At 37.9% G+C, this 22,365-nt stretch overlaps 1 protein-coding gene across 1 annotated transcript in view; it reads left to right on the top strand.

Annotated features, from left to right (window-relative positions):
* LOC134649764 (uncharacterized) overlaps nt 1-22,365 on the top strand; it is a 127,537-nt gene that overhangs the window by 92,258 nt on the left and 12,914 nt on the right. Inside the window, exon 17 of the mRNA XM_063504594.1 lies at nt 15,378-15,549. Within this exon, the coding sequence (XP_063360664.1) occupies nt 15,378-15,549 (172 nt within the window). The remainder of the gene's footprint in view (nt 1-15,377; nt 15,550-22,365) is intronic.

The raw sequence follows: 22,365 nt of genomic DNA, 5'->3' as shown, positions 1-22,365 counted from the left end.
CTTAAACGGATCATTACATTATGCGCCAAGCAATTATTTTAATTCATTATACAGTTGCTAGTGTACTAGGTGCACCAAATTATAATTAAATGATAATATAGATCTATTAAGCCTTTCTTTGTAATTAACTAGTTTTTTCCCGCGGCTTCGCCGGCGTACTAAGACTACTAAAAAATGAGGTTTTCCCCAAACAAACTTTGAACCCCCATTTCACCCCCTTAGGGGGTGAATTTTGAAACATCCTTTCTTAGTGCACCCCTAGACCTTATAAGGAACCTACGTGCCAAATTTGGAATCTCTAGAACTAGCAGTTTGGGCTGTGCGTTCATATGTCAGTCAGTCAGTCAGTTTCGTTATGTAATCTAGTCCTTACTTAGTCTAGGCGAAGGATCGTATGAAGAGAATTAATTCTTACTATGTAACTGGTTACGAACCACCTTCGAAAGATGGTGACTGATTACGTACGAGAAAAAAATGATCTTTATTCGAAACCAGTATCGTACAAAGATCATTTTTTCTTCCTTCGTTACCAGTTACGAAAGGTCGGTTACGTACACGGCCGAAGGGAAAATACTTACCTACTTCGACATTTGTTCTAATTTAAAATTAAAATATCCGAGGCTTTTCGCCCGTCTGCGTTCCATTTTTTTAAGTTAAAAGTAACATTCTTTTGCTTCTGTTCCTTAGCTAATAAGGCAACCATACTTTTCCTGTTGGTACCCATACTAATGTATCTAACGTTAAGTCTACGCCATTAGTTTAAACTAGATCTGTTTTTTTTATTAAGTACTCTTTTGTTATTGAATTTTTAATTGAGAAATCGCTTTAAACTCTACCTCGATGCAGTGCTCACAATTTCCTACCTATTTCTTTTGTTGATCCATGTGCGTGGCTTCAGAATTGAAAACTAATTTCTTTTTAATTGCAGTATGTCGGTGGTTACATACAAAAACGAGTAAACCACAGAATTAAATATCGCTTTACGAGATCGTAACGTTTTCGAAACCGGGATGAGATTTCACTGTCAAAACGTTAAACTTTTTACAGCCGAAAGTTGTGCATAAAATTCCGTTGTAAATAAAAGCTATTCGGGTAGGATTATAAACAGAGATCGGACAAATTTGCGTCATTGCTCGCAATAATGTGGACATGACTACACAATTGATTAAATAATTAATCATTTAATTAATTTCTTACCTGAGTTTTAATTTTGATTCCTAATCAATAAAATAACACAAAGATTTCTTATAATGAAAATTTATTAAAAAAAATAATCAGTATGTTTTCCAAATTTTCTGAAGGTACTCATTTTTTTATATTAAAAATATATTTAGGTGCTATTTATTGACTAGGGAACAAAATTAAATCTCAGGTAAAAAGTTAATTAAAATAATTTTATGATTAATTATTTAATCAAATTTGGAGTCATGTCCACATTATTGCGAGCAATGACGCCAATCTGTCCGATCTCTGATTATAAACCAGAATATTCATTGCTAAATAAAATGACTGCTTTTTTTTATTAAATTTGGTCTACTTGTTAGTTAAATACTTAATAAAAAATATGAAATCTTAATGGATAAAGTTTTAAATGTTTCATGTCGCTGAGATTAATAAACTACTCCATACGGGCGTATTCGTTCCAAAGAGCATATGCGAAGGATACCTTTGAAATTCCTTCCAAAAGCGTAATATTATTCTTATCGCATCCCTTACCCACAAACGATCGTCAGAGCCGAACAGGTATTTCTGACCTACAGTTCGAGTAAGTTGTAAAAATAAAAAGTATCAAGTTCTTAGTTAAAATGGTTAGTTAAATTTGCGACTACTCTGTGCTCAGTAACCGATTCCAATACAATACAGCAACCATTTTTTATATCTTGAGCAAAATGTGAATACGCTCAAAGAGACCGTTATTTAATGGGATGGGCCGGATGCTCCGATTCTTGCTTTGTATTTGTATAAAACTGGATTTATTATATAAACTTTATATTTGATATTTGTCTGTACTGTAATGTATGGTGTAATGACAGATTGATGATGTTATAATTATATAATTGTAATAGTTAATCGTTGCATAATATCCGACTTTATAAGCTACGAGTAATACTTGTAATTCCACATCGAGTTGGGTATAGAGATGTGATTTCAGTAAAGGATTGCATTATATTAGGTAGGTATATCTTTATCTAAATACTTGTGTACTTATATGTAACGTGTAAATGGAACAGTAAAGGACATTTGGCATTCCTGGGGGCCTAGCCAAAGTGACATTCGTTGATAGAAAACGCTAATCGTAACTTAAGTAATGGATGGAAATAGTTAATTACATAACTTCGTATTATATCTGTCATCTTGATACATTTTTCTTTTCGTTTGATGTTTGTTAAAAAACACTGCAATTGAAAATTATCGCTACAAGGCCTGCAAGGGTATTCCGCTAAAGCTATTTTAAAATCAGGAATGCAAATTGAATGTACAATCTTACCGGTAAATATTTTATTTTTAAAAAGCAAACGGTTCATTAATTATTTTTAACTTAAACCGATACCGGCACTTAGCCGACTGTGGTAAATCATACCAGCAGACTGGAAATTAAGAGGCCACTTAAGCCTTATCGGAGAGTACACTGCAGCTTCATGGGAATGTATTACCGTTGGCTCGCGAGTCCCAGCCGAGTGGAGTTTACGGGTGAACTTGACAAGTTATATTATAATAATGGATGGCATAGAGATCCAAAGCACCTTAGTGAAGCTTTGCACTGAACTTGATTTTGAAAATGACTTCCATCGTCTCCATTCGGGCATTTTTTTAGCCTTGGCCATGCTCTGCCATATAGATCGTAGCGAGATTGTTTTCTAAATGAAAATACTTCCCGCAAAGAAAAAACTCGCTCATCACTACACCCTTTTCACTTACTATCGTCGCCATTATTTTTATTTTATTTACAACTAGGTGAGGGAATAAGGTCGGCAATTAAAAATTAAAAAGATGGAGAGGAGATCATCCATGTTATGGTTCTCTTGAGGCAAAGCTCTAGATAAACGGTGAGAATAACAACGCTGGTGTGGCCAGATACCAGTATAATTATTGATGCGTTCAAAAAAGTTATGACCCCAATTAAATTCGAGTATATAACGTAATGGATTCGAGCCTTCGGGCTTTTTTTCAAGTAGCCTAAATATAGGCAAATCGGATCTGTTTAGTTTAAAGTGAGGTACCTGTTTGGAAATTACTACAAACTAAATAGCTTACCTTACCTGGCTAATAATTCAATTATTATAGTTGTTATCTTATAGATATTGACTAGATATGTGCGGGTTGCTTGTGGTCTGTTGTTGTAGAAATAACAAAGGAATACTGCCAAGAAAATAGTAACAATTAACACTACATCCCATGTGCTAAAAACAAATTTCCTTTCCCATTGTAACTCAATCATTTTCATCAGAACACTGGCGTGGAATTCACAAAAGGTTTTCTCTTCGTACGTTCGTTGCCAGTGTTACTTGAGCCCAAACTCTGTAACAGCCAAGCTTTTTCAAAGGACACAAAATAAGGCTCGTTTTCTAGTGGCATAGTGGTCGATGTTCTGAATAACGGTCAGATAGCGTCCCGATAAGTCGAGTGTTTCGTCATTGTTTCACAACATCCTTTACACGGCCCTCGCGCCGGGGCAACAGTTAGCGAGTGCGCCATGGAGGCCCTTACAGGAGTTGTGGCAAACGGTGGTAGATTAGATACTACCCTTCCTACTGATTTTATACATTGGAACATTAACGGCCGACTAGTAAGTAGCCCAGTAAATCGTAAAAACTGTCTCGTGTCGTTCGGTATAATAAGGATTTTATAGACCTATGGATGCGTATGTACATAAGTAGAACTTTCAAACATTTACACTAATTATTTTAAGTACCTAAGGCTTTTTTGGCCCCATTGTGCCCTTTTGCTTGTGTGTCCTTTTGTTGGGCTTACTAATTTAAAAAATAATTGATAAAATATGTTTTTACCGAGTTTTTATTTATTACCTAAATTTTCATTTCTAAATAAATTAATGTGCTAAATTAAAAAATATATACTACAAACATGTCACAGCTACTCCATATAAAAATGAGTCTCAACGGTCCTCGGGACCATCATTGGACGCCGAGAGGTATAACAAGTTAGATAGCATTATTTAAAATTGAATTAATAATTGTTCATTACGTAAGAAAAAAGTTCCTTTTCATTTATTCTACTTCGTGCGTTGTATCGCAACATTTAGTGGAATAATACAGTCAGGCGCTGCGTCACTGTGCATTAGCTGTTTTCACAAATTATGAGTATTTTAATAGCAACAGGGATTTCAAACGACCGGTGGGAAAGCCGAGAGTCGCATTTAATAGTCGTTTTTGAAACTTACTAAAAGCTACCCTCATTAGGTAGTTCTCTTCGTAGCAGAGCCTTTCTATTAAATCCGTTTTTAAAAGCCAAGGTAGTTGCAGAAAGAAGTGGATTGAGTGCGAGCACTGCCAAGAGTTCCAAATGTGTAGCTTTTTGCGATGTTTCGCTTTTAGGATGCTCAGGGTGCGTAGCCAAGATGGCAATGGTTCGCTCTCTTCCATATTAATGCGGTAGTGACAGTTGCCTTTCGTTCGCTACGGAGAGTTAACAATGGCACGTTGGCTATGCACCCAGGGTATCCTGGCGCGTGTAGCTAAATGTGCATGAGTTATGCAATGCAAGATACAGAGATAGGGCAGTATACTGTGTTCTTGTTGGTTTGTTACAGAATGAACCTTCTATTACGTAGGTATAGTAACTGTTATCTATGCTCTGGTACTGTCCCGTAGTGTTTCGTTTTTTGAACAAACGTCGCGGTCGGATGCACCTCACTGGCCTTTTACTCCCATAACTTAAAAGAGTTATCGCCGCTGGGAAACCAGTATAGTGTGTGCACCGATTACTCATAGTTGTTATGGATTCTGACGGTTCCATTGAGGCGAATACTCGGTAAAAGATGGGAAGAGCAATCTTAGCTTTGGATGTCAAGTTGGGGACTGCCGTGAGCCGTGACAGGCGGGTTCATCAGCATCCACGATCGTTACTGGCATTTTGTCTCGAGTTGAATCACATTATGCACGCACGCACCAGCTAATTGAGTCAAGTGACGTTCTGCAAACACATAGGTACTTACCTTCTAATTAATGACTGTAAATAAGGTACCTTTAAAAAACGATTCTTACTAGAATAGAGTGAAATGACGGTGAGTCCGCGATTGTGACAAGAGGGGATGACTGTGACTGAGCCGAGCTGCCAATTTTACTTAATTCGAAATGCTAACATGGAGTGATATGAATATGACGGCCATGACGGTTTTGGAATATCGGAATCTGTCAAAAACTATTTGGTTTTGAGCCTCCGTTTAGATAAACGCGATACGAGTATAAGAGGAGATTCTATAGGTAAACCGTCCAAGGCGTTTCTTATTTATAAAATTAACCCTGATGCCTACTTAAAGCTTGAATCACCTCCGCAAAATAAATCAGCTGAGCGAGGGAGCGAGGGGAATGGTATCGAGCGGTGCAGCGCATGCGCCCTGCACCAGACGAAGGACATATGGACCGGCGTATCGCACCAAACAAACAAACGATCCAGACAGTGACACTGACCCACACCGCTCGCATCGTTCTACTTTTAATACTACCGACAATTCGGTTATTTGGAGTGAAAACAAAATGTGACGACTTCAAGTGCTATTATAAGAGGTAATGCAAGAGTAGTGAAAGAGAATTTAGATAGCAACCACGTAAAACAAACAAAAATCACGTGCAAAAGAAAGTGTTGTGGAGCCAGTGCGGGCAGCGAGCGTGACGCCGTGCTACGCGGCATTATTGTCGCTCGCTCTATTCTGCCTTTCAGACACACCTGCCCGGCATTCGACATGCCAGTGTCACTGTTGCCAAACTAAATTGACAGTTGGACGTTTTTGATTCGTGATGACTCGGTTCCGATAACGAGAATCATGAAGCGTAATCGGGTTGATTGCAAACAGAGTGTAAAAAGAAAACTGCTCGCTGATTGTGATCCGTTCGGCCTGAATGGATAGGGTCGTCGCCACGAGATCTGATTTTTCCGGGCGAGCTGCGTCGGCGGTGGCGGGCGCGATAGCGCTCGCGCGCGGTCTTCAGTCGGCCGCGTGCGTGCGCGGCGTGAAAGTCTCCTCGGCATGCGTCCGGCCGCGTCGCCCGTGGCGCCCGCGCCGAGCGCGCGGCGCCAGAAGACCGACCTGCACGTGGCCGAGCCCAGCACGGCGCGCTCCTGCAGCCCGGCCCCGAGCCTCCGCAGCCAGCGCGCCAAGCAATACAGGTCCATATAAACTATTCGACACGGTTCAGTGCATCTAGTGTTAACTGTTTTTTTGTGCCATATTGCTAGTTTGATTTGTAATAACAAATATAGAATCTTTCGAAATGATAACGATATCTTAAGCTAGTGTATTTATCAGATATCAATATTTAGCTTAAGTACAAAATGTTTCTACAACTGTTTGTGGCAGTTCAATGCTAGTTATAAAGCATTATTGATTTGTACTTAGGTACTTATTATTTTTGGGATCGTTGCTCCACGAATCTTGTATAGAACAAAGAATCAAATACAATAGTATCTTAAGCAAATAAATGTAACTATTGTTTCGTTTCGTGTGCACAGAAAGGCCAAAAACACACTCGGCCAAGCCACTAACTAACTAATGCAAGGCCAAACGAGAGGCAAACGTGTGCAATTTAGATTCACTCTATCCGTTTTCGTCATTAAGAATTAAGTTTAGGGGAAACTGGGGAGGGTTGATCACCCCTTTTGTTTTTAGCATACATTTTCTTAACTATTTGTAGTATTGAAAAACTTTATAGACCATACGACTCAGAATTTATCTCTTCATTAATAGTTTGAATTAGAACAGATTTGTGCAATAAATTAGATCATTATTTAATGAAAACCCATACTGTTGACTTTTACCATGTGTCCCCTATGTAAGGGAGACTTGTTTACCCCTGGTCGGGAGCCTTGATCCTAGGGGGATCAAGTGACCCTGGTTCTTGGGACACATGGTAAACATATTTTTACCATGTCTCCCCATACCAGATTCTCATTGATTATATAACTCGGATCGCTATTAGCAATGCATCTATAATTTGTAAAATACACAGCAAACATATATATATTGCATCTTCCATGCTTTGAAGTTGTATTTCCGGTAATCAGATGTCTAAGCCGAAGGGATCAAATCTTCCAGATTTGGGGACACTTGGTAAAAAGATTTTAAGTGGCAATGTCACATTTCGAGGGTAGTATCTACATTAATTTATTCACTTTATCTACAGAAAATTAATATATGAAGATATCAAACACATATTAATCCATAATCTTATACTTTTAAAAAACAATGTAATCGTATTATCCATAAAACAACATAAAATAGGGAATCAATTTTTGTACCAAAAAAAAAGTAAAAAAAAAAAAAAAAAAATCTAAGTTATTAACATAAAATTTCTTGTAACAAGTTAATTTTTTTAAAGTTCGTATGAAGGTATTTTTAGCGTCAGATACCTACAGCAATTTTAATTTTTTTACCCATCACTGGTCGTTATTGTTTACTATAATAAATAAGTTTAGAAATTTACTGCTCACGTTTCGAGGACGGTGTTTGAGCTGCATAATCCTAAAATCCTTTCTATGGACCGTCGGTTCTATAGTACATAAGGTCGGAAAGCCATTGAAATAGCATTTCATCCATAAAAACAAATATCGCCGGTTGAAAACCAAATATCGTTATAGTTTCTTGTCGACCGAGTAACATCCCCTGTGTATAAAACGTTTAACTTGATAAAAAAGACCAAGTACGGGCAGTTCGTAAAATGTTGATGTCAACTTTAGTCAGTTTTTTCAAAGGCCACGGGGATAATTCCGTTTTCGGAGTCGGTTGTATAATTGAAAACTGAATTATACGCCATTAAATTCCGTTTTAATAAACAATAATGAGTCAAAAACCTTGAAAGTTTAAATCAGTGTTTCTCTGGTCGTACTTTCGCGGCATGATTTACTAAAGAAAAGAAAATATTTATGATAGCTCTATGAATCATTTTGTAAGTAAATTTATTACAATGTATACTTGATCGCTTTGGGGGTGACATGATCCCGGAATCATATCTCCCCTGAAGAAAAAGACAAAGTATCCCCATACATAGTAAGATTATAAAACGTGCCGTACTCGAAACATGTGTTCGCGTATATCAATGTAATCCAAGTTAATCATCACTTCAATAAACAACAAATAAAATAAGCACACTCACTAACATCATTTCCATCTCATATTATAAAATAAATCCAGTTAAAGCTTACCGAAAATTGAATATAGTACGCAGAAAATCTTTCACCGTCCGCCATTTTTGAACCACTGACTTTTCCGATACAGTGCCATGACAGAACGTGAAGTTAGGAACGAATGAATGAGTGTTACCAGCGCAAAAAATTGTATCTCGTTTGGTTTGATTAAAAATTAAGTTTACCAAGTGTCCCCTAGGGATCGACCCTCCCCACCCTCACCTACCAAAATATTGATCAAGGCTTTTCCTGGTGCCTAATCCTACGTAATGTAATATAGTTCTTAATACGTCTCAATTGGATTACGGCGAAGTCGCCAATGAGGTAAATGTTTTATGTACGTATCGGCAAACTGTGTCAGTTAACCGCAAAATAGGTAAATGTCCAGTTAGGTAGGTATTATTTATTTGCCAATGCTATTTGCATGTTTCAATGAGACTTATTGTTTCATTGTCTGGGTGTTTAGTTACCCTTAACGCATTATTAGTCAATTCTTCGTAACCGGATGTTTTGGCTTTCCAACAGCATCGACATGCATTTGTTTTGCTAATATTCCCTACACAACCGCTCTGAAAAGATAATTGTGTCAATTCTTAGCATTCTTCTGTATTTAAGGTGCGCGAGTGCGACCTATTCACTGCGATTGGTATCAAGCGACACATCTGACGCGTTCCTTTGCAAAATGTCCGAGCATTGTCACATCCACTCGAGAGTCTGAAGATACCTACAATATACAATACATAAATGATATCTATAAGTTTGTTTTTGTTAGCATGGGAAATATCTTCCGCAGAATTAAGCATGAGGATATTTAGTAATTTATGTGGTATTACTAGCACGGTGCTTGCTAGCATAATGATCAATCCCTTACTCTATATTTACTTCAAAGTTTAACGCATAAAATACCTAAACCTCACGTTTTTAGGGTTCCGTAGCCAAATGGCAAAAAACGGAACCCTTATAGATTCGTCATGTCTGTCTGTCTGTCTGTCTGTCCGTCTGTCCGTCTGTCTGTCCGTCCGTATGTCACAGCCACTTTTCTCCGAAACTATAAGAACTATACTGTTGAAACTTGGTAAGTAGATGTATTCTGTGAACCGCATTAAGATTTTCACACAAAAATAGAAAAAAAACAATAAATTTTTGGGGTTCCCCATATAGACCGCGAGCCACGAACAGGTTTCCATGACCAATCGCCTCCCAGGCGATAACTCCTATAATGGTTAACGGCTACGTATGATGAATCCTCGTGGACGTCAGCTGCCGCTCCGTTGGTGGGTTGAGGAATGGCAGCAACCGAAACACGTAAAAAAAAAAAATATTTTCAGTCATCGCCTCCCGTTTGATACTTTGCCAGATGATAGTTTAGGTGCTATTGTTAATAAAAAAAATCGTCAGCCGGTTGTATCGCGGTGGAAACACCGTCAGCTGGTCACATGAACATGTAAAAAAAAAATTTTTTTTCAGTCATCGCCTCCCGCTTGATACTTTGTCAGATGATAGTTTAGGTGCTATTGTTAATAAAAAACATCGTCAGCCGGTTGTATCGCGGTGGAATCACCGTCAGCTGGTCACATGAACATGTAAAAAAAAATTTTTTTTTCAGTCATCGCCTCCCGCTTGATACTTTGTCAGATGATAGTTTAGGTGCTATTGTTAATAAAAATAATCGTCAGCCGGTTGTATCGCGGTGGAATCACCGTCAGCTGGTCACATGAACATGTAAAAAAAATTTTTTTTTTCAGTCATCGCCTCCCGCTTGATACTTTGTCAGATGATAGTTTAGGTGCTATTGTTAATAAAAAACATCGTCAGCCGGTTGTATCGCGGTGGAATCACCGTCAGCTGGTCATATGAACATATATTAGATTTTATTTATTTATTTGCTTGATATGTTCATGTGACCAGCTGACGGTGATTCCACCGCGATACAACCGGCGGACGATGTTTTTTATTAACAATAGCACCTAAACTATCATCTGACAAAGTATCAAGCGGGAGGCGATGACTGAAAAAATATTTTTTTTTTACATGTTCATGTGACCAGCTGACGGTGATTCCACCGCGATACAACCGGCTGACGATCTCTTTTATTAACAATAGCACCTAAACTATCATCCGACAAAGTATCAAGCGGGAGGCGATGACTGAAAAAATATATTTTTTTTACATGTTCATGTGACCAGCTGACGGTGATTCCACCGCGATACAACCGGCTGACGATTCTTTTTATTAATAATAGCACCTAAACTATCATCTGACAAAGTATCAAGCGGGAGGCGATGACTGAAAAAATATTTTTTTTTTACATGTTCATGTGACCAGCTGACGGTGATTCCACCGCGATACAACCGGCTGACGATTTGTTTTATTAACAATAGCACCTAAACTATCATCTGACAAAGTATCAAGCGGGAGGCGATGACTGAAAAAAAAATTTTTTTTTACATGTTCATGTGACCAGCTGACGCTGATTCCACCGCGATACAACCGGCTGACGATTCTTTTTATTAATAATAGCACCTAAACTATCATCTGGCAAAGTATCAAACGGGAGGCGATGACTGAAACCAATTATTTTAAATTTTAGATTGTATTTATTTATTTGCTTTATAAATTCATGTGACCAGCTGACGGTGATTCCACCGCGATACAACCGGCTGACGATTTTTTTTATTAACAATATCACCTAAACTATCATCTGACAAAGTATCAAGCGGGAGGCGATGACTGAAAAAATATTTTTTTTTTACATGTTCATGTGACCAGCTGACGGTGATTCCACCGCGATACAACCGGCTGACGATTTGTTTTATTAACAATAGCACCTAAACTATCATCTGACAAAATATCAAGCGGGAGGCGATGACTGAAAAAAAAAATTTTTTTTACATGTTCATGTGACCAGCTGACGGTGATTCCACCGCGATACAACCGGCTGACGATTTGTTTTATTAACAATAGCACCTAAACTATCATCTGACAAAGTATCAAGCGGGAGGTGATGACTGAAAAAAATTTTTTTTTTTACATGTTCATGTGTACAGCTGACGGTGATTCCACCGCGATACAACCGGCTGACGATTGTTTTTATTAACAATAGCACCTAAACTTTCATCTGACTAAGTATCAAACGGGAGGCGATGACTGAAAAAAAATTTTTTTTTTACGTGTTTCGGTGGCTGCCATTCCTCAACCCACCAACGTAGCGGCAGCTGACGTCCACGAGGGTTCATCATATATGGCCGTTAACCAGTATACGAGTTTTCACCCGGGAGGCGGTGACTGACGAAATTTGCGCCTGGCTCGTGGACCAATACTTCGAACTGAAACTCAAAATTTTTTTTTTCATCAAACCTATACGTGTGGGGTATCTATGGATAGGTCTTCAAAAATGATATTGAGGTTTCTAATATCATTTTTTTCTAAACTGAATAGTTTGCGCGAGAGACACTTCCAAAGTGGTAAAATGTGTGTCCCCCCCCCCCCCTGTAACTTCTAAAATAAGAGAATGATAAAACTAAAAAAAATATATGATGTACATTACCATGTAATCTTCCACCGAAAATTGGTTTGAACGAGATCTAGTAAGTAGTTTTTTTTTATACGTCTTAAATCGCCTAAATACGGAACCCTTCATGGGCGAGTCCGACCCGCACTTGGCCGCTTTTTTTAAGTTCTTTGTAATCCTAAAGAAAACATAGTACCTGTGTATTCAACTGCTGGTAAACAAACCACTCTATGAACACATACTTAATATATTAACAGAAGAAATATTCTCAAATAAATAACTTAATAACTATTAGTCTTAGTATAAATTATTTGACTAGTTTGTTATGATAAATGATAAGTCATTAATCAAAGTCCGGTAAATTTACCTACTGAACAACTTAATCTTAACTCGTTGCTAAATCGGTGCTGACTTTTACCACGTAAGTATTGTCCTTGATAAAAAGATTTAAAAGAAAGATTATTTCTACTTGCAGTACTTAAGTAATTTTGTCAACATCACAGTACACTCCACACTGTTAACTAACTTGCTAATAGGTTCATCATGGTGCGTTAAGAGTAAATACTGTTGGTGTTAGTAAGTACACATTTAAATAAATAAATAAACTACTTTAAATGGAAATGGCATTACATAATTAATATATCGAAATGCCTAAATAATTCACTGCTTTAGTTGTTATACATATAATTTATTAATCGTCTAGCTCAGTCGCTGTATGAATAAAATGACGATAAACCATTAATAATGACCACGCCCGGACCTTCCAGTTACTCTAACGAGTGTTATTTGAAATAAACGTTGATTTTGAAAAAAAAAATATTATAAAAAAAATATAAAAAATATTTCATTGCTTTTGTTTTGCTTTTGGGTAAAAAGCTTCAACGAAGGGCGCCAAAACCCGATTTCGCTCTACCCTGATCAAGGCCTCGGGCCGGCACTGAGAGCCATACTCTAAGTGTGTGCCGCGGAACCCTAGGGTTCCGCGACACCCCTGCAGGGCTTCCGCAAGAATTTAGAACACTATGCCTTAGTCGCCTCGAAAAATTTTACTATGCCGCCACCGTATTGTAGGGTTCCATCAAGTATTTCGCTTTCCAAAAGGGTTCCGTCAAAAAAAAGATTGAGAACCGCTGGTCTAGCTAGTTATTAAATTGTACAACGGGACTTAATCGCGTATCTAAGTTTTAAGATTTACCTCCGACGTTTCGAGGACGGCGTTGTCCCCGTGGTCTCGGAGAAGACTCCGATTAAGCCCCGTTGTACAATTGAATAATGTGTAAAAATCGTGAAAGTTTTAATCAGCGTCTTAGCTACATAGTTGTTCATTGGTCCCCGTCCCTTCATGACACTTTCCCCCTACTTACTTTTTCTGATTGAAATTAATAAAACTGTGATCATTACAGATAGGTACCCCATTATGTATTTCCAATCTTATTGTGTTCCATTATATGAGACAATCTAACTTTTCGCAAGAATCGCAAGCAAGATGACCGTCTGAAATTCTGTCCCGCTAGAAGTTTATATAACCTATCTTTTAATAGTGTTTCAAATCAAATGGAATTGTCATGTTCAGCCTAGTTTTAGCTCCCGAGTTCCCGTCGTCCGACCGACGCACACCGCACGATGACAATGGAGTATAATTATGTGTCTATTTTTATTGTATGTTTGTCTATGCTTATCTAACATATGAACTGTAATAATGTGTAAAAATCGTGAAAGTTTTAATCAGCGTCTTAGCTACATAGTTGTTCATTGGTCCCCGTCCCTTCATGACACTTTCCCCCTACTTACTTTTTCTGATTGAAATTAATAAAACTGTGATCATTACAGATAGGTACCCCATTATGTATTTCCAATCTTATTGTGTTCCATTATATGAGACAATCTAACTTTTCGCAAGAATCGCAAGCAAGATGACCGTCTGAAATTCTGTCCCGCTAGAAGTTTATATAACCTATCTTTTAATAGTGTTTCAAATCAAATGGAATTGTCATGTTCAGCCTAGTTTTAGCTCCCGAGTTCCCGTCGTCCGACCGACGCACACCGCACGATGACAATGGAGTATAATTATGTGTCTATTTTTATTGTATGTTTGTCTATGCTTATCTAACATATGAACTGATTAATAAGAAACTTTTGTATTTTATTCCGTTCAAAAAACTCTACATATTAATCAAAGTCGCTTCGTCTATTGTCTTTTGAATTTCGATAAGTTTCTGTGTAAATTGGTTGAAGCCGGTCTCTATTTATGTAAAAAACAAATCGCAAAACACTCTATCATCTTCTAAATATAGACTGAGGCGTGTTAGGCTACAGGTGACATACTTAGGTACAGCTACAGCACAGGCTACAGGGTGTCGCCCTATTTTCGCTAATTAATTTGACAGGGCGCGTCGCACCCGCCCCGATGACTTATGGAATTGACAATCTGTTATACGAGTTAATGTAGGTATTTAGGTATATTTGACAATTATTAATGATGAGAATTGCTTAAAGGATGATGTGAGATTGACAAGTTTAGTTTACACTACTTTCTTCTATATTATTCTTTACTCTATTACGATTAATATATATTATATAGTCTCGATTTTATGAAGTCTAAATGATTTTATAAAATCTGATCCACTGAGGATGCCAAACCACGCATAAAAGTTATAACGGCCATTGAAAGAGTTGTCTTTTCTATGGAAAATCCAGTTTGAGTTTAGAATTTGCTGTGTGAGAATATGGTAAACAATTGATTGAGTTTTCCAGCGGCTGTTACGGCGTTGTGTAAAAGAAGTTACTTACTAACCCAATTACAATTTTCAAGCTATAAACCACGCTCCGTTAAGGGCACATTACACCAATCAATGTTAACGATAGAGAAAGTTGACGTTCAACTGCAATTTTTCACGCCTTAAATTACTGAAAAGCAAGAAGAATACCTAATCTAATTGACCCTTAGGGCCAGTTGCAAAAATCACAATTGACAGAATGATCAACGGTAATCAGCAGTGAACTATGATTTTTCCATTCAATACAATTTACGTTTTAACAGTGACAGTTGGTTTGGAGAAGCTGAATGGCCCTAATGTGCGTTTGCACCGAACCGTCTGTCTCCGTTAAAGTGGAGTCCAGACTAGACAATTTTTCGCCAATCTGATGAAATTGTCCGATCGAATCAGGCCGTGTGCGGACGCAAACGCCAATTTGATTCCCCGATCAAATCAGCAGGTGCGGACACAAAAACATTTTCGAAGTTAGTATCTATGGAATGCAGATTGGTGATTAAATTGTGTGCGAGTGGACGCTAGATGAGCTTGGCGCCAATTATTTTCCTGATCAAATCGGTCGATTTTCCCAGCTCGTCTGGATACGACTTAAAAACATTTGAATTTTTTTTTCTAAATAGATACGGGAAGTCACGTACCTCCAGCGTTGATCAGTCTGCTAAGTGTGGCTGCAACTCCGAGTCAGGTGTTCAGACTGTTACGTCTTTTATTAAAGTTGACATTGTTGTCCCCAGGGCCAGCCTGCCAGTGCGCACGGCGCGGCTGCTGCAGCGCTCGCGCGCGCAGACGCCGTCCGACGCCGCCAGCGAAGGCACCGCGTCGCCCGCGCCCGCGCCGGCGACTCTGCTCCAGGACGTCGTGGACATCAAGACGCTTCTGCTGCAGCTTAAGCGCGTCTTGCAGGAGGCACGTATAGCATGCTTGGTCCTTGAGTAGCGGCGCAATGCAATGTAACCCCTAGATAGAGCTGGACTAAGCTAACTCTGCACAGTCTTTGCATTAATAAAGTACGGAGCAGTGTTGGGCGTAATTAATTACTTGTGTAATTTAATTACTAATTGAATTACATTTAATTCAATTTTTTGTAATTTAATTACATGGAAATTTGATTACATGTAATTCTATTTGCTGTGTAATCTGCAATTGCGATTACATTAATTCGTAATTTAATTATTTGATTACTTTTCGGTAACCTTTTTATTCATTTGCAATTATAAAGAAGAACTTTTTAAAAATCCACTCTTACCTGGATAGGGGTTGTGCACAAATCACGCGAGGTATTTTCGGCTACTTTCAGACTGTACGAAAGGGGGGGCTGGGACTTGCTTTGAGCTCTATCTCCGCCATTTTCAGTTTTAGTAAAAAGTTTTCCAAGTAAAAGTTGCTTATTTCGACGTGTTCTATACATTACAATTATTTAAAATATATGTCATAATGACACCACTCTCAATGAAAACTTTTCGGTAACCTTTTTATTCATTTGCAATTATAAAGAAGAACTTTTTAAAAATCCACTCTTACCTGGATAGGGGTTGTGCACAAATCACGCGAGGTATTTTCGGCTACTTTCAGACTGTACGAAAGGGGGGGCTGGGACTTGCTTTGAGCTCTATCTCCGCCATTTTCAGTTTTAGTAAAAAGTTTTCCAAGTAAAAGTTGCTTATTTCGACGTGTTCTATACATTACAATTATTTAAAATATATGTCATAATGACACCACTCTCAATGAAAATTTTCAAAGTCCCAGCTCCCTTTAAAAACATCAAACTTTGGAGGCGTCTAACTCGGCCATTCTTTATTTTAGAGAAAAGTTTTTCCAATAAAAGATGCTTATTTTGACGTGATATACACATTACAATCATTTAAAAATAGTGTCATAATGACACCACTTTGTCAAAAAAAAATCTAAGTCCCAGCCCCCCCTTTGCTACAGTCCAACCAAAGTATCTACTCATGTGGTAGGTATTTTTTCTTAGTTTCGTTCACTGTTAGAAAAATACACGTGAGGTCTCTTTATAAAAAAATGCATGGATTTCTCGTTACATTATTTTCCCTTCCATTTACTCATTTGCATTTTTTTAAATATAAAAACATTGTCAGTAATGCACGATTGACAAATTTAAAGTGTATTCAAAATGTTCATCTGATTTTGGAAATAAAGAAGTTTGAAAATGTTCATTCAATAAAAGTAATTGTAATTGAGAAAAGTAATTAATTTAAAATTTTAATTTCAAAATGTAATTAAAAATGTAATTAATAGTTACATTTTGTAATTGTAATCGTTAATCGAATGCGCGATTACTTTCTACATGTAATGGAAATTATTTGTTGAAATTACATTTTGTAATCGCAATTGTTAATTTATAATTTGATTACTTTTTGCCCAACACTGGTACGGAGTTATAAGCATAAACGTCAATTGTTTTCACGTCAAAATCGGTGCAGTTGGTATGGTCCTACTGTAGGTCATTTTCTGAGTGCAGTGCGGAATCGGTGTAGGTAGTGACCAGAGGTAGAGTCGGTTAAGGCAAAACTGTGACTTCATGGCCAGCCGAATAGGCACGCACTCACTTATTATATCGGGTTTGAGTCATTCACCGCTCAGCTCACAAGTTGCGAATTTGAGCGTAACGTGATGCGTAAACAGTTAAACACGGAAATCGGTGTGTTATGAATTATGAAATCACAGTTTTGCCTTAGTAACTCGAATCTTCGTGCTGATTCCTTACCGCCAAGTCAGAATGGCCTTTGTTTTCACAATTCCAGCATTTATAATTTTCCTTATTCCCTAGGAAGTCTGCCTTAGCTAGTGCCTTAGTCACACATAGGCTAGATACATACATATTTAAAGACATCTTTAGATACTCATTTTATGTTACTAGTATACGTACACTACCGGCCAACAGAATATTTAACTGAAATATCTTTGCAAGTACAACTTTATATATATAACTATATATAGATCTCTATTAGGTACTCACTCATCAAACAAACTTACTTACATAGTTTATAGCACCTGCTATTGAAATATGGTTAATATTGGTCGGTATTGTAAATGCATGCATGTTTGTGACTGCAAAAACTGATTTTTTGTCTTGCAAGGTTTAGTTGTCTAATCTTTAGCAACTTTACATCAGCCTGTAATAATTTGTGCTTATTAAATGTAATAGTCTTGGATTTCATCAGTGCTCACATCACATTTATTACAGTTTTACAGGTAGCTGTCTGTTAACCTATAATAGTTAGCTTCCATGTTACTTTTTGTAGGCATTAGGTACTTATATAGATTTATAGCGGATATAGCCATTATTCAATAGATTGCACATATGGCAGGGCAGTATGAAATTAACCGTAACGAAAAATTGTAGACGTCACTTAATAGGTAATATTTTTGAGTTGCATATTACATACCGTCAAATATAAAGACTATTAGACTCAGAAAATAATCTCGAAAAAAATATAAATAGCCAGAGGCATTGCAAATTGTTCAAAAACGTTGGAAAAAACTGGCGATTGTCCTGTGCAATACGAAAGTTAACGATTTGGGTAAATTTACTATTTTTACTAAGGCTTTAACCATACAGCTTTAAAAAAATGGCTTATGAATAAAAAAAAAGAAGTATTTATAAACAATACACAGCTAAACACTCGCTCTTAACTCGATTGCGAATAATTGAGAACCTCCTCCTTTTTTGAAGTCGGTTATAAAAATCAAAATTGTTTCTTCCGTTAATCGTTCCGTTCCGTCGTTTCCAGGCTAAACTCAATCTCCTTGCTCGTTAAAATTTATCCGTCAGTTTGCATTGCTTCGAAGTTTAATAAAATGCAATAACTGCGTTTACAGATCTTTCTTTTCATTAGAAACATGTTTGAATGTAGAAATGCGATTTACTGTTCTGAATTTCTGATTGTGATTTACTGTTGTGTAAATACATATAGGTAACATTTACGTGTTTGGTATGCATAACGAGAAAGCATGATTATTATGTTGACGTGTGCAAGTAAGGGCGTAAATGTAGGAAGTAGCGCTCATTTGTAATTTCCCCCTAGTTACTCTAATGGCACGCGTTGCCGTTACTTCCCGACCAATCATGTGTGGCCGCGAGTTAACATTATGGCGTCACCACATTCAACTACGCGCGTTTCATATTTTTAAGTACCTAGTCAAAAATTGCTCATACATAAATGGTGTCCCTTTCGGTTCGGACCACGCGGCTGAATTCCAGCATAGAATGTGCTTCGTGTGATGCTTTTCTGATCGCTTCAAAACGTCTTAACCTTAATTGAAGCACATTGCATTTTATGCAATCAAAAAGAGCTTTGCAAAAAAACATCTTTCTCTTTCCTTCGTTTCGGACGACGCGACTCAACACCAGCATGGGATGTACATTTGATATACGAGTACCTACCATATACCGTGTCGTGCCTAAGTTTTCTTCACTGAATAACTAACAGCTGTTGATTAACAATGGGTAGGTAGGCGCAATGATGACCCCTATTCAATCGCATCTGTATGCCGAAGAAAGATACCTAGAGCCAAATGGATTAATGTGGATTTGTGTCTATGCTGTTGATACGTGCGGTGACTCCCTTTAAGTACGTTTCCCATGTGTGGTTCAACAATTTATTCTATAGGTCCCATAGATCAAAATCTAGACTCATTGTTCCCTCGTAAAGTAGTGTTTGGGAAATTTCAGATATCTAATTACTCTAATCCACATTTTTAGCACAATGCCTAATTGAAACTGCGTTCTTTAGATCTTTATTACTTAGATGTTTTTGCAGCTAATGTATAATTAAAATGAAACAATGAACAGTGTCAGATAGATCACGTTCCCCACGAGGTTTGCTATCAAGTTTCTACTTTTTAGTGTTCCCTACCTCAACAGGAAAAAACGGAACCGTTATAGGATCACTCGTACGTCTCTCTGTCTGACCGACCATTCCCCCCCTTTATCTCCGCAACTACTGGGTCTAAAATTTAAAAAAAAGCCCTCATAATAGTTCTTTACCTATAGATGACAGGAAAACCTATTAGAAATGTGCAGTCAAGCGTTAGTCGGACTTAATTACTTAGTTTTGATCCGACCCCTACGGGTTTTTAAAGACATTTCATTCACGTTCCACATAAAAAAATACCTACTTACATTGTTAAAAATCGGATAATGTACGGAACCCTTAGAACGCGAGTCTGACTCGCACTTGGCCGGTTTTTTGTTCTCTGTTGGCACTGCCATTTGTAAGGATATGAATGGGGCGAAAACAAACGTATAAAGTTACAGGAAAGGTTGAAAATAAAAGGCATTTGCTATGTTTGGAGTAAACCAGTGTTGTGCAATCGAGACGTATGTCGCGGTATCGGTTTACAGGTTAACGAGTTCATTTGCCTTAAGTAAAGGAAGGTCGGGTTCGTATATTAGAGCAAGGCACGTGGGTTCACAAAGTACCTAAAGTGTTTATATATGTATATACAGACGAAAATAGTCGCCGTAATTAATATAAATATCTCACGAGTAGATAATATATATACTTATGTCTAACTATCATGCTCATGAACGTATGATAAACGTTTAACAGTTATAATTATATTTTTCTCACTTCTATGTTCTAAAACCGTCAAGCAACTTATCTTTAGAGCACAAAATATATAAAATAGAGATTTATATGTCTGACTAGAAAAGCCATAGACGAACTGTTAAAAGCCGTTTTAGATGTCAATCTGCAGTTTCAATGCAAAGTATTATGCATTATTTTATGCTAGAGTATTTTGAAACCAAATGCATTTTATTTTTCAATTAGTCTGATTAGAACAGCCCGTCTATGGTTCTTATATGTAGTATCAATTTGACCAAATACTGACTTTTTTTTAAGAGAATCTTTTTTATTTTGCTACCCAGTTAGGTAGCATTTAGATCAAAGGAAAATTTACTAGAAATGGGGATTATTTTACATATTAATACCTACTTATATCTCTTATTCATAAAACTTAAGTAATTTACGTCTCCCTAGGCCCGTAAGTGGGATTTTCTCCCCGCTACGCGAGGAGAAAATCTCACTTCCTGGTCAAGGCAAGACGTAAAACTTTAGACAAACCACGGGCGGTAATTCGTAAAGCCCCAGATCGCATATTTATGGCCCTCACCTTCGCTTCGGGCCACAAACACCTGCGATCTGGAGCATTCACGAATTCACCTCCCTAGGTATGTAATGGACTATTACTTATGAACACTTTCTTACAAATACCTACATTATTCCTGTTTGGTCAAGTTGAACGCTATAAAATTGTCCTATCTGACGCAATCAAGCGACACCTCGAAGTAGGGTTGCCAACCGTACTATATTATATAGTATTGTACTATATTTTGGCTCTCTGTACTATATACTTTTGGAAAAATACATAGTACGCTATAATACTATATTTCCGATTAAACGTATGTTACACTCAGTGTTGGCCGAACGTTAATCCCAATTACCATTAAAAATTAACCATTGAAAAGGTTAATTCGAATTAACCATTAACCATTGAAGGAAAATTAATTGTCAATTCGCATTAACATCAATTTGCATTAATATTAATTTATATCGAACCATTAAAAATTAAAAAGAATTAATGGTTAATGCTTCACAAACCATTAAAAATTAAATCAATTTTTAATGACAATTAAAAATATTATTGATAATTATCAATTAACAAAAATCGTAATTTTATAAAGGCGCCCGTAATTTTTATCTAGCTAGTGGACCTCAGGTTTGGTGCAACATAGAAACACGCCGTTTGGTCATCCGACTCGTCTTGATGAGCACTTGGGAGACCAGTACCCAAGATAGAGCTGATGCTGAACCCTGGGTGTACCTAGTGGAATTCAGGTTTGGTGCAACATACACACACGCCGTTTAGGCTATTCGACTCGTCACAATGAGCACTTGGGAGAGCAGTACCCAAGATGGAGCTGATGCTGAACCCTGGCTGTACCTAGTGGAACTCAGGTTTGGTGCAACATAGACACACGCCGTTTAGGCTATTCGACTCGTCACAATGAGCACTTGGGAGAGCAGTACCCAAGATGGAGCTGATGCTGAACCTTGGCTGTACCTAGTGGAACTCAGGTTTGGTGCAACATAGACAAACGCCGTTTTGGTCATCCGACTCGTCTTGGTGAGCACTTGGGAGAGCAGTACCCAAGATAGAGCTCATGCTGAACCCTGGCAGTACCTAATGGAACTCAGGTTTGGTGCAACATAGACAAACGCCGTTTTGGTCATCCGACTCGTCTTGGTGAGCACTTAGGAGAGCAGTACCCAAGATAGAGCTGATGCTGAACCCTGGCTGTACCTAGTGGAACTCAGGTTTGGTGCAACATAGACACACGCCGTTTAGGCTATTCGACTCGTCACAATGAGCACTTGGGAGAGCAGTACCCAAGATGGAGCTGATGCTGAACCTTGGCTGTACCTAGTGGAACTCAGGTTTGGTGCAACATAGACAAACGCCGTTTTGGTCATCCGACTCGTCTTGGTGAGCACTTAGGAGAGCAGTACCCAAGATAGAGCTGATGCTGAACCCTGGCTGTACCTAGTGGAACTCAGGTTTGGTGCAACATAGACACACGCCGTTTAGGCTATTCGACTCGTCACAATGAGCACTTGGGAGAGCAGTACCCAAGATGGAGCTGATGCTGAACCTTGGCTGTACCTAGTGGAACTCAGGTTTGGTGCAACATAG

Source organism: Cydia amplana, chromosome 7 (genome assembly GCF_948474715.1).
Source record: "Cydia amplana chromosome 7, ilCydAmpl1.1, whole genome shotgun sequence".
In the NCBI taxonomy this organism is placed as follows: domain Eukaryota; kingdom Metazoa; phylum Arthropoda; class Insecta; order Lepidoptera; family Tortricidae; genus Cydia; species Cydia amplana.
Note: the sequence above shows the minus strand (reverse complement) of the source record. Positions and strands in the feature narration are given on the sequence as shown.